Genomic DNA, 12584 nt, shown 5'->3' with positions numbered 1-12584 from the left:
ACATTTCAGGTAGGTATCAGGCCTGAAGCAGGAGGACTGTTAGTTGCCTTACCAACATTTCCAGGTGGTTTTGAGGTTCATTGCTCAGAAAGGCTGCTCTATTTAACTGTCCCTTGAGCCCCTGTGCTGCACCAGGTACACTAGGGACAAGGCTAAGCACATCTAGTCTTTGGCAACTCGGTGCACTTAAAGATAAATGGCTGATGTGGATGGTAAAACAGAAAATTAAAACCAAAGAGACTGGCACTTTAGTGTGAAATGGAGGTGATGGGGAAGATTATGTTTAGAATGAAATGAATATAAACAAAATACATGGGCTTTCCTCATAAAACTAAACTGGGTGAGTGTCCAATTTTCTCCGGAAAGGCCTCTTTGTATTCTGCTTCCCGAGGAAGCCCAAGTCTCCTTAGGCCTGATGTCCTTGTGCCCTCTGTAGCTGCTAATCTCCTCTGGATACCCATATCTGCTGTGGAAGCCAGTATCTGCTTTCTTTCTACTCACTAGAAATACTGGAGAAGCCTTTGTTTCCCAGTGACTAGCACCAGGACAAATGCACTATGATAAGTGGAGAATTATTTATGGAAATATATCAAATATAGTATTAATCAATGTAATTCATCAGAATAGATATGTGTGTTCATGAAAATGCATTCATCAGTATAAGTACATTAAATGTAAACCGTAAACATGATGTATTGACATCCGTTCAATTGTTTTTAGTTCTATAAAACAAAACAAACAAAGCGGCACCCAGGACTACTTCACAGCATAAGAGAATTTCTGTAGATTTGAAGATTATCTACTACAAAAAGAGGCCTAAAATTAGGCAGGGACCTTGAAGCACTGCTGCCGCCTTGTAGTCCTGGTGAAATCTTAAAGAAAAAGAGTAAATCTCTTTATATTTAGAATCTTTGTTTCTACCATGGTCTTCCCAATACCACTCCAGCCTCAACACTGGAACTTGCATAACTTTATTTTAAAAACAATTTATTACCCTCCTCTCTCTCTCTCTCTCTCTCTCTCTCTCTCTCTCTCTCTCCCTCCTGTCTGTACACATGTGTGTGTACATGTTACCACAGTATGTTCCTAAGGGAATCTGCAAGCGTCAGTCCTCTCTACCATGTGAGGCTAGGAATTGGACTCAGATCATCAGGCTTGGTGGCAGGTGCCTTAGGCAGAGGTGTCCTGCCCCTGCCTTCTGCATTTGACCAACAGCTCTCTAGAATATTTCCTCTCTGCTCCTCGGCAACTGTGTGTCATGGGGTGTCTGGAAAGCTGGGGGGTTCTGCGATTTCAAGCACAAAGCTTCTTAGATAAGCACCTCCTCTGTGTGATTGATTCTCTCGAATACAGAATCAGCCCAAATGACTGCACCAATGGATGAAGGTGCAGCTGAAGCAGAGATTGGTGACCTAAATGGGACGTGTCACTCAAGAGAACTAAATAGGGAGAAAGCTTACAGCTGGCCAAGGGAGGATGCACTGAGCTCAGCATGCGAGCACCACAGCAAAAGCCGGCCTGTCCCCTCATGGCTGTCCATCGGAGCTCATGACTGCCCACCAGAGCCTCGCCAGTACCCATGCTTCTTTCGTGATCTACAACTCCCCAGTCGGGGTTCTGGAAGAAAAGCACTTTCTGTGAAACTGCTGAGTCTGTACATTATATATCCCTGCAGTGAAAGGAAAAAAAAATTATGCTTGCCACTTCCATCTTAATTATAAGAAAGGTAGAAATGTCTATGAAAATAGCCAGTCCAGAAGAGAAACTAAAATTTTTAAGTTATTTCACTTTGTTTCAAAAGTGTATTTCCTTGTGTTTTCTCAATTTAAAAATATTGTTGAATTCCCTTAATACTGAGATAATTTTGTTACTAAGAAATTTTAACTGCTTTGAAAATATTGGAACTTAATAGAAATTATTAGAATTTAGTGTGCAGCTTAAGTGTACAACAGAGAAATGATCCTTCCCATGAAATGGAACAACTAGAATACACTAGATTTAGTTACGGAATTCATATTTATTCAGGAAGCATTTGGAAGAGGACAAGAGATCTCTGAGCCCACAGGAGGCAAGCTGCCGGCAAAGCAGAGATGGTGTGGGTGGAGCTGAAAAGGGTCTGCCGGAGAATGACCAAGGAAAAAGAGGTCAAGAGAGGCCAAAGCCCAAGACTGAGAAGGACGTGGACAGGGGGGAAGATGTCTGGCAGATGTCACTGGGGTTCCAAGAACACAGCTGCTAAGAACTGGGCATTTCAAGGAAGGATGAAAGGCAAACCGGATTACGAAATGTTAAAAATAAATAAAAAGAAAGCAAGGAAATGGGAGAGTGTCTGGAAGAAAAGCGGTATTTTATTTCTATTCCGATTTATTGTGTTGTCTGAGACATGACGGTTGCACTCAGGGGCTGCTGGCACTTATGGTCAGCTGCCTGTCAAAACTCCATCATGGTGGGGGCGGGCTCACGAGGCCCCACCTCTCCTGATTAGCTAGCGATTAGCTGGCAGTGGTTAAGGTTGTGGGGGTGGGGAGGCACAGTCCACAGTGCTGTGGCCACCAGTAAGTTTCCCTTGCTTCAGGAGATAACCCATCACCCATGCTGAAAAGGAACCCTAATGAAATGCAGTCGCTGGCCAAAAAGGCAAGAATGTAGATGAGGAAGCTGTTGGGAAGAAGGAGAAAAGAGAAAGTGGGGAAGGAATAAGACAAGGAAATGAGGTTGGTGTGATCAAAATACTGTGTGTGAGGGAAGATGGTGGAAGAGTACTTAAGCATATTCTAAGAGAAAAAACAAGACTAAAAGACAAAATTCTGTTTGCTTGGGGCTGTCTTTTAGAAAGGAAAGAGAGGGCAATTGGAGGGTGTATTCTAATAAAAATCACTATTTGTGTAGTAAAGTCCTTATTCTGGATTTAATTTCTAGGGGAATTCTAATTTCTAGGAAATCCTTCTCTCTCCCAGTGTCTGTGAAAACCCGAAACATCTTCCTTTCAGAAGCAGCTTTCCTTTCTTTCTTTCTTTTTTTAAAAAACATTTTATTTTAAAAATTTTTTAAAATTATTAATAATAGCAATTCATTTTAATACCTTCTTTTTTATAATTTTTTAAATTTATTCATTTTGTATCCCAGCTGTAGCTCCCTCATCCCCTCCCAATCCCATCTGGCCTCCCTCTTCTCTTCCCATGCCCCTCCCTCAGTCCACTGATAGGGGACGTCCTCCTCCCCTTCCTTCTGACCCTAGCCTATCAGGTCTCATCAGGATTGGCTGCATTGTCTTCCTCTGTGGACTGGTAAAGCTGCTCCTCCTCAGGGGGAAGTGATCAAAGAGTGTGTCACTGAGTTCATGTCAGAGACAGTCCCTGTTCCTATTACTAGGTGGAGACTGACCTGTCACCGGTTACATCTGTGCAGGGGTTCTAGGTTATCTCCATGAATGGTCCTTTGTTGGAGTATCAGTCTCAGAAAAGAACCCTGGGCCCAGATTTTTTTGGTTCTGTTGCTCTCCTTGTGGACAATTCAAAGAATCAGTGAAACCAAGAGCTTTCCTTTCTTAAATTCTCAAGACTCGATGTTCATATGTTTGTACTGTGACTATATTTGTTGTATTTAACATGCCCACCTCATGTTCAACATTAGGACAATGCGACCTCGGAAGTGACTAAGTGAGGTTGCCTTCTAGGGTAAGGCTCATGAGTCATCCTAATGGGCTGTTTAGTCTATAAGTCACTGGAGGGACACTTCGCCGTGAGCACATGGCTCCGCACGGCAGACCACGTTATCTGCTGTTGTCTTCTTCCCTGAACAGCTCTGTGTCAACCTGACCAATGAAAAGATGCATCACCATATCCAAGAAGTGCTTTTCCTGCAAGAGCAAACAGAGTGTATACAAGAGGGAGTTGCCATGGAAACTGCCTATTCTCCTGGTAACCAGGCTGCAGTTTTGGATTTCTTCTTCCAGGTACTTACATAACATAATTAGATACTTAACAGGATGTGTGCATTCAGGTGCACTGGAGAGAGAACATTTTCATTCTGAAGGTCTTGTTTGTGAGGTATCCTTATAGATGAGATTCTGCAATGCTTTTATAATTCCCTAATAGTCTTTTGAGGAGCAAGATTACCCATGCCTGAAGGAACATTGGAACACTCACCACTTCCTTGAAAGGACAAGAAATCTCAAACTTGATGATATAAGGATATTTGCCGTTTTCAAACCTGAAAGTCTCTTTCGGTCAGTTACAAGAGGCCAATATACAAAATGAGTTTTATAAGCTAATATTTGGGCCAATAATAACATGAAATATATTATATATTTTGTATTGGTCTTTAAAGGTTCTAAAATATAAATTTTGAAAAGTTGGCAGGAAAAAATATATGTATATATAACTTTGGGTTAAGCTAACCTTTGGTTAAAGTTAAGCTTGAGGGTATCAGCATGTGTCTACATTCATACTTATTAGTTCTGTATACATCTCAATGCTTTTGACTCAGTATCTTTGCTATATAAGTAAAGATATGTTATGTAAGGCAGGAAGATGACTCAGTGGGAAAGGCACTTGTCACTAAAGCTGATGACCTAGGTATGGTCTTGATGTATTTGGTGAAAGAAGATAGCCAACTCCTACAAGTCACCCTTGGACCTGGACCTGAATGCTGGCCTCTGTGTGTGTGTGTGTGTGTGTGTGTGTGTGTGTGTGTGTGTGTGAGAGAGAGAGAGAGAGAGAGAGAGAGAGAGAGAGAAGGGGAGATAATAGATAATAAACACCTATGGTAAAATGTTTTGCTAAGCATGCCTACAGCAACTTTTATGTGCTATCATCGGATGCTGTCACCCATGCATTTAAATGCTTGAGTAGTGTTTCAAACAAGCACCATCTAGCAACATGGAATTCTTACGATCATCTGTCTCTACAAAAGTAGATTTCTTTATTGCTTACCATGTGTGTTTTCCTAAGACTGCCCTACTCTGATTCCTGCTACCAAATTATCAGGGTAAGAGTCCTAGCTGAGAGTTCCCAAGTGGTGGAGTACAGCCATGGGCAATCATAGACAGACGTGTTAAAAGTCAGCACACTCCAGCCAGGCACTGTGGCACACGCCTGTAATCCCAGCACTCAGGGAGGCAGAGGCAGGCAGATTTCTGTGAGTTCAAGGCCAGCCTGGTCTACAAAAAGAAGTCCAGGACAGCCAAGGCTACACAGAGAAAACCTGTCTCAAAAAAGCAATCACACAAACAAAAAGTCAAGACACATTCTAAGTAACTGTGTGAATATAATAAAATCGGAGAACATGCATTAAGGACACTCCCCCTCCTGACTTTTGCTGACTTTCAGAAACCATCCGGATTCTTCTCCCTGTTGGATGAAGAGAGTCACGTGATTTGGTCAGTGGAGCCAAACCTTCCCAGAAAGCTGCAGAATCTCCTGGAGTCGTCAAACACAAACGCAGTGTATTCCCCTATGAAGGACGGCAATGGGAACGTTGCTTTCAAAGGTCCAGGCCCAGCCTTCACCGTCATGCACTACGCAGGAAGGGTGAGTGAAAGGATGTGCCCCGGCAGACTGCTGCGCCAGAGGGGAGGGAGCCTCAGAGCATCCAGAGTATGCCATTAGACACTCAAAAGCCACCCCAGCAGCACTCGGCTCACCTTTGAGAGCTCTTTGCCTTAGGTCTGAGGCGAGTCGACGTCCCTGAACACTATGTGCTGAGCAGGGTGACTGTCTCACGGTGTGTGTCTACTTGTGTCAGTATGAGGAGCCCCAGGCTTAGCACAAATAGCTCTGCTCCACACGTTGGGGATATTTTTCTTATATGAACTTTGGGTCTGTGAGTGCACTTGGCCTGAATGTGGCTTTAGCATTGACGTCTTTTCCTTAAAACCTAAGAAAGCAAGCCCTCCATGCTTTCCCAGCATTCCTTCAGAGTATAAGCCCTACCTGTGGGGGTATAAGCCTGTGGGGTGTCCCCTACTCCTTTGTCATCTCCTGTTAGAATGCTGCACGTCAGTGCATCTTCTCCCAGGGCTGTCCTGCCCTATCTCTCTCAGCTATCTTCTCTTTAGGCCCTGCATTCTAGTTCTCTCAGGTCTCTTGAGCCCCTCTTACTCCCGTAAACCCTTCCCAGGCGGACTTGAAGCATCTATCCAGGCTACTTAACAATACATTTCTTAATTAAATAATCTCTATTTTTCTCTACCCAACCCTTGTTTATTACTGATGTTTTCCAGTTTTAGAATTATAACCACACACACACACACACACACACACACACACACACACACACATGAATATGCATGCACACACTCGTGTGCATTTTGAACTACTCCATAGTGACAGTGAGAGACTCATTGGTGTATCCCAGCTCAGCCCCTCCCTGGTTCACTGAGACTTCACTGTCCACCAAAAGAGGATGTGAGATAAACCAGGAATCTGCACACACCTGACAGTCAGATGACGGAAGGCAAAAATACAAAAATTAACACACTGGAGCTATCAGACTAATGCTATATAGCAATGCAATTATTTGGCTTATAAAAGTGTAGAGATGTTCTCCAGAGGATCTCACTGTGAAGGAGAGGACAATTAAGTGAAGACTTGAACTCTGGAAGTTCATGTCACTGTTCCACACAGGACTCAGTTGCACAAGACAGAAGCCACTGTCATCGTCTAGGCAGGAAACAGCTTAGGAAACAAACTTTGAGAGAGTATGTTGCAATTTCAGAGGTGCTCCTAAAGTGTGCCGGGAAACCACCTGCTGCCGGCTCATGTGCGGTTAACACTGCACCTGCAGAATGGCAGCAAGCAGACCCTCACACCCAGTATCCGAGGAGCAGGGACTAGACTCAGGGTTCGCTACTGCCTCAGCAAAGAGAGGCTTGTGCATGGTGGGCGTACCTGATGACGTGTCAGAAAGCACAGAGGTGTAGACTCCATCGCTCTGCCTTCTAAGCCGGGCAAACCGTGTGAGACAGATGGATACCAGAGAACAGTGAACTCCCTGATGCAAAGCAGCCTACAAAATAGGCAATTAGAGAAAGCATTAAGGGCGAGTGGGCAGGTGCCCCAATAGCCACCCACGTATTTGGGAAAGGGCGCAAGTTTCACTGCATGGGGAAGGAGTGACAGGTGAAGCATCTAATGTTGGTTTCTGCTCATCCGTGGACATCTGTGTGTGCTCACGGACGGGTCCATCCTCTGGACTCCCGGCATGTTTGCAGAGGAGAGAAGATGAAACAGTAATAATGAGGAGATGGTATTGGACATATTGGGGGAAAGGCAGAGCAGGCTTTCTAACGATTAGCCAGAAGCAGCAGATCAGGAGATGGCATTCTTGAGAAGGGGCAGGCGGGCAGGGAGAGAAGGGATGTTCCAGGCTATAGGTAGAAGCGCAGTAGGACCCCACATCCTCATGTGGCTAATAAAGGGGGGACCACAGTATGTCAACCCAATACATGAGTTCCACATGCTCCCCAAAGAGGGGAGCAGTGGAAATGCTGGTGGTGTGGGGCTTAATGCAATCCCTAATTAGATGGTGAGATGAAACAAGCTCACATTTGCAAATATGCATCCTGACAAATGATCCAACCTAAGAACAACATGGAGAAAAACAACTATGGGCAAGAGAGGACTCTTAAGAGCCCTGAAAGGATAATAGGAAGCCCGCCTGATAGGGTGAAAGTTACGTAGAAGATGCCCCTGAGAGAAGCTGGGCTGACTGATGTCCTTAGATGCTTGGAGAGGCTTGTGGGTCATGGTGAACTATTCTGCATCTTAATCTCTAAACAGTTACTAACTTCTAATTCTCCTTGACCTTTTCAAAGCCCTTACAATTAGAAAAATGTTTATTGTTGTCTTCAGACGTTTTAAAACTCTGCCTCCTTCGCGTTATACATTTTCTGAATGTGGGAAAATGTATAAAGCTACAGTCAGGTATCATGACTTCTTCTCATGCAGGAAATCATTTTCTTAGGCGCTCCCCAGGAGCTCATGCATTTGAATGACCTTATTTAAGAGTCTTCTGCGTTGTGCCTTATAGACAAAGCATGACCAGGAGAAGTGCTGGCTGGGTTAAAAATCAACAATATGGTTTGGAATCAGAGCTTGATTACTGTGAGTTCAGTTGTAATTATTTTTCTGAGCACCTAATAGCATTTCAATCTTAATTTTGTTTTTGAAACTTTAAGGGGAAAACAACTGACAGTTTATATTACTAGGGGATTGCTCACCGAGTTCTTAGAGAAATTGAAGAACACAGGGACAGCTCAATGATTAGTTGATACAAAGCGAAAGCTCCTGTGGAATCATGCATTTTCCTTGAAAAGCATCTTTGTTTTTGTTTGTTTGTTTGTTTGTTGTTTGCTTTTTAAGAGTTTTCCGTAATTGGAGTCGAGTTTGTGGCTTTAGGAAATCTTTCATTTCAGTGAGATACAGTAATGAGTTGAAGCCCAAGGCCTCCCCAAGGACTTACCCACATGCTACAGTGTAGATTCTCTGTGACGTACAGCAATATGTGAGCCCATATGCCTTTAGAATTGTCAGACGTAGCCACGTGCACTTACATGCTGAACTGTTACATCTGAAACCAGGGACATTCTACATTTTGTTAATTGAGAGATACAGAAAAAGTTCACCCACTTAAAAACAGCGTGTATTGTCTCTGATGTGTGACCTTTGACCCCAGAGATGGCTCCCAAAAGGAGAGCTCAGTGAACCCGTGTGTTCTGGGTAGCATTTTCTTGACCAGATGTGTGGTGTAAAACATCTTTCATCACTCTGTGTTCCTGCCTAGTGGGATTACTTGCTTTTTTAAATAAGAATATGCTACATCCTATAGGAAGAATAGCTTACTGCAGAGAGTGATCCTGGCATTGTCCCCCTGTCCCTCTCTGGACCATCGGGTCCTGGATGAACTTACTCAACTTAGGAACTCTAAAGACAAGCCTCCATCCTGCTCAGGAAGCTTGCTTGAGGTGGAGGCTCAGAGGTCCTGTTAGGAATGTTTAAGCACCATTATGTGAATTACATCTGAAGACCCTTCCTAAACACATCTGAATGTTTCATTACCCCTAGGAGTGTGGTGCAGCTTCCGATCTCCATTACAGAAATATTTTAAAGTAAATAGGAAGAGGCTGTGCATGAAATATTAACAGGATCTCATTAAGGAGCATACGTTTGAATTAAAGAAGGCTTTAGGGGGTTTAGGGGTTTGGCTTCTTTTTGTTTGATTATTTGTTTTAGCCAATTTTAAATCATATATGAAGTTACATGTTTTAGGGTTTGCTCTTAGGCTGGTGATTTAAGTGACAGACAAGCATTTAATCCACAGTGTGTCTAAGTTCATTGGTGGTTAGAATTAAGGATCTTGAAGAGAAGAAGAATTACAGCTTGACAATATCAGCTCTTAGGAGAGTTGAATTTCCATTAAGGTAATTCTAAACTAACTCTAGTCGGAAATGGTTCTTTAAAGCTCCTAAATTTTTATGTGAGAAAAGTGAGTGGATTATGAAGTTGTAAAGCGATATGGGGTTAAAAGTAAAGATTAAATTAATGAAATTTAAATAAAAATTCAGTTGTGAAGTACACACTCCACACTCCCATGGGGAATGACCAGATCCTCAAGCATGAAAGCTGTGAGTACAGCCTTGCTCAGAACAGAGGTTTTAGTACATGTGTTGGGGGCTACAGTGTAAAGAGATCACCTGAGATTGGGTAATCTGACCCCAGTGGTAATGTGCAGAGAGCGTTGGGGACTCATGTGACCCCCAAGGCTATGATTAGCATGATACAGTACAAGCCAGAAGACCTGAGTGACCTAGAGGAGGAAGGCAGGATGATACTTGGAGGCCCCAGAGCTCCGGCCACCTTCTCCGGCCAGAATCACAAGAGTACAGACCTCCTGCTTACAGGAGGCCTGGAGAAGAAAATACAAATATCTATTGTCTCATACGAGTTTCCATACAAGAAAAGTGGACGTCGTTAACACGTAACTTGATCTTGAGCTAACCCCTGCACTCCTCAATCTTTGTCTCCCGAGTCACCTCGAAGTTGCACGTCCTCTGTCGTCGACCTGGGCCATCTCTCTGAACGTCAGGTCCCTGACCTAATCTACAATATTTCAACTGCCACCAGTAACAATACATCCTGTGTATAAACAGCTCCAGGCTGGGTTTTCTCTAAGCAGGCCTTTGGCAAAGGTCGGTGATTCATCAGGCTCTTGCAGCTATGGCTGAAGTTGTTAGAGTTGTTGCTACAAACTGGAACCTGGGTGGCTTCACCCCCACAGGAATGTATCTCCCCAGCAATGAAAGAAGGAAGTTCAAACTCTAGCACCTGCATGTTTCTGCTGGTCTCTCTGTGGACAGGAGGTAACCAGCCCCTGACTTGAGAATGCCCTCCTCCCAACTCTGCCATTCTGTGTGTCTTGCCTCATTTCCTCTTCCCATCAGGATCTTGGGGCCACGCTAATATAATATGAATCTAACAAATTACACATTAAAAAAAAAACATTCCAAATAAGGGTGTATAATTCTGGTGGACATGTGTTTGGGAGGGGCCATCAAACATACGAGTTTCGGCGGGGCAGGGGAGGGTGCTAGCAGCCTCTGTCTCATTTCACATGGCTTCATGGGAAATGAGTGGCTTCATCCCCCCTCCACCTACTGGGTCAATGCTCAAGGCTTTCTAGCCTCCATACACGTGGAGGAGAGTGGAGAGGCATCCCTCTAACCAAGCTGAGTCTGATTTCTATTCCAGAGCTGTGTGACTCTGAAGACAAGGACTCCCCGCTGTACACCCATGAAATTAGTAATTGAGAAAAGTATAATCATGAATCTCACAGTTTCTTCTGGGGGTTAAGAAGTAGGCTGGCAGTAAGCACAGGAGTGATTGTTTTACACACTCCCTCAAATATGCCCATCATATCCCTTCCACAATAGTTGAAGGCCTGCAATCTATACAGGCCACAAGGTTAATCAAAAATTTGCACAGACCATCAGAGATATCACAACTAAATTAAGGGATCATTCAATCAGTTTAACATTTTTGTCCGGATGAGAATTTGTGGACCAATGGACTTGCTTTAGTTAAGTGGAAAGCATCTTTGTTTAGTTTGCCAGAACTTGCAAATTCTTGCGCCTTATAAATGCGCACATGTTATGCAGAGCAGGGTTTAGTAACCTCTGAGCACATGCCTTTCTCCTAGCACAGGCTGATGGGCATTAGGACAGCTGTAACCACTCTGGTTGTATTATGATGTCTTACTGCTTTCCCACCACATTTTATAGGCTTCCTTGAAAGATAAGTGGAGGCAATTCAGTGATTTCTCCATCTATAGAAGCCATAAAACTTGCACTGAAAAAGAAAATATACAGATGAATGCTTTAACTTATGCTAATGTGACATTCTCTCTTTCATTGACTAGACAGGTCCTGTTGGGGCGAGTAGCTTTACCTTGATTAAAAAGAACTCTGTAAAACTATTAGCTTCTTCAGTGTTTGGGTTTATGACGAATATTGGGAGTGAACCCACAGGTGTTTGGTTTTACTGTACGTTCAACGATACCATTTCAATATTATTTCCCTTAAGAAAATTAAAACCTTGCAATCTGTGTGTGTACTCTGCATTGTAATTTTACGATGAGATAAAAGTTTATAGTCCCTTGCTGCAGCGCACTTACGGTTTTGAAAGCGTGTGTCAGGACTCTTCCCCAACCCCCGCCACCCACATCCACACAGCAGGAGCTGTCATCTGAGACACAGAGCCCGGATGCAGTGCTGTTTGTTACTGTGATTTCCACAGGCTGTTGCCGGAAATTTTTCCTAACACGTTGCTGGTGGACACAGAGTGAGGATAAGAAGCTGTTACAGATACAGGGTCTATCTATAAAATACCTGAATGCTTTTTTTCCCCCCACCTCACAAAAGACATGTTCCCGCACTGAATAAGCTGGATTAGAAAATTACGCCTTGTTCAGAATGATGCTACCACCGGGTCTTCCTGCAGAGGAAAATCTTTACCCACTGATAACTCTAGTGTGCTCTGGGTGGCAGACTGGTGAAAATCAGCCTCTGAGCTCTGGACGTATGGGCACGGATAGTGTGCATGGCGGGGGAGGGGGCTCTCAGCCCCTGTTTGGCTTTTCAGGTGCACCTGTGTCTGGAATGGCATTTATAGCTTGTGCCCTGGCCTTTGTCTCTGAAGATTTGTGGGAGACACAATGTACCCGGGAAAACTCTGGGAGTGGACCTGTAAATCAAATGGCAAAGCAGACAGACAAATCAATGGGTGGCTACTGTCTTTTTCCCTCCCCCCTTCTTCTGCAGGCAGAATCCCCAGACACAACAATCAGCTCTGTCTGGTCTCAGCAAAACTGATGCTATTAAAGGTTATTTGATGAAAACATTTTGACCCATGTGGAAGGAGCTTAATTTACACTCTGCATTTGTTCCCCTCTTGGTCAGATGTTTTTAAAAATAAAAATCAGCCTCAGCAGGGCCCTGCTGTCTCTTCCTACATCAGTTTTTCCTTTGAAGGTTGTCCTGGGAGCACTGTCTCTCTCCCTCTCTCTCCCCCTCCCTCTCTCTCTCTCTC

At 43.8% G+C, this 12584-nt stretch overlaps 1 protein-coding gene across 2 annotated transcripts in view; it reads left to right on the top strand.

Moving 5' to 3' along the window:
• The window catches only part of Myo16 (myosin XVI), a 449864-nt gene that overhangs the window by 289623 nt on the left and 147657 nt on the right, over positions 1-12584 (top strand). For both annotated transcript variants that reach the window (XM_055608467.1, XM_055608466.1), the window contains 2 exons: positions 3803-3955; positions 5331-5531. In XM_055608467.1, coding sequence (XP_055464442.1) covers positions 3803-3955; positions 5331-5531 — 354 coding nt within the window. The remainder of the gene's footprint in view (positions 1-3802; positions 3956-5330; positions 5532-12584) is intronic.

Source organism: Psammomys obesus, unplaced genomic scaffold, assembly GCF_907164565.1.
Source record: "Psammomys obesus unplaced genomic scaffold, mPsaObe1.curated_primary_1811, whole genome shotgun sequence".
NCBI classification, from domain to species: domain Eukaryota; kingdom Metazoa; phylum Chordata; class Mammalia; order Rodentia; family Muridae; genus Psammomys; species Psammomys obesus.
Note: the sequence above shows the minus strand (reverse complement) of the source record. Positions and strands in the feature narration are given on the sequence as shown.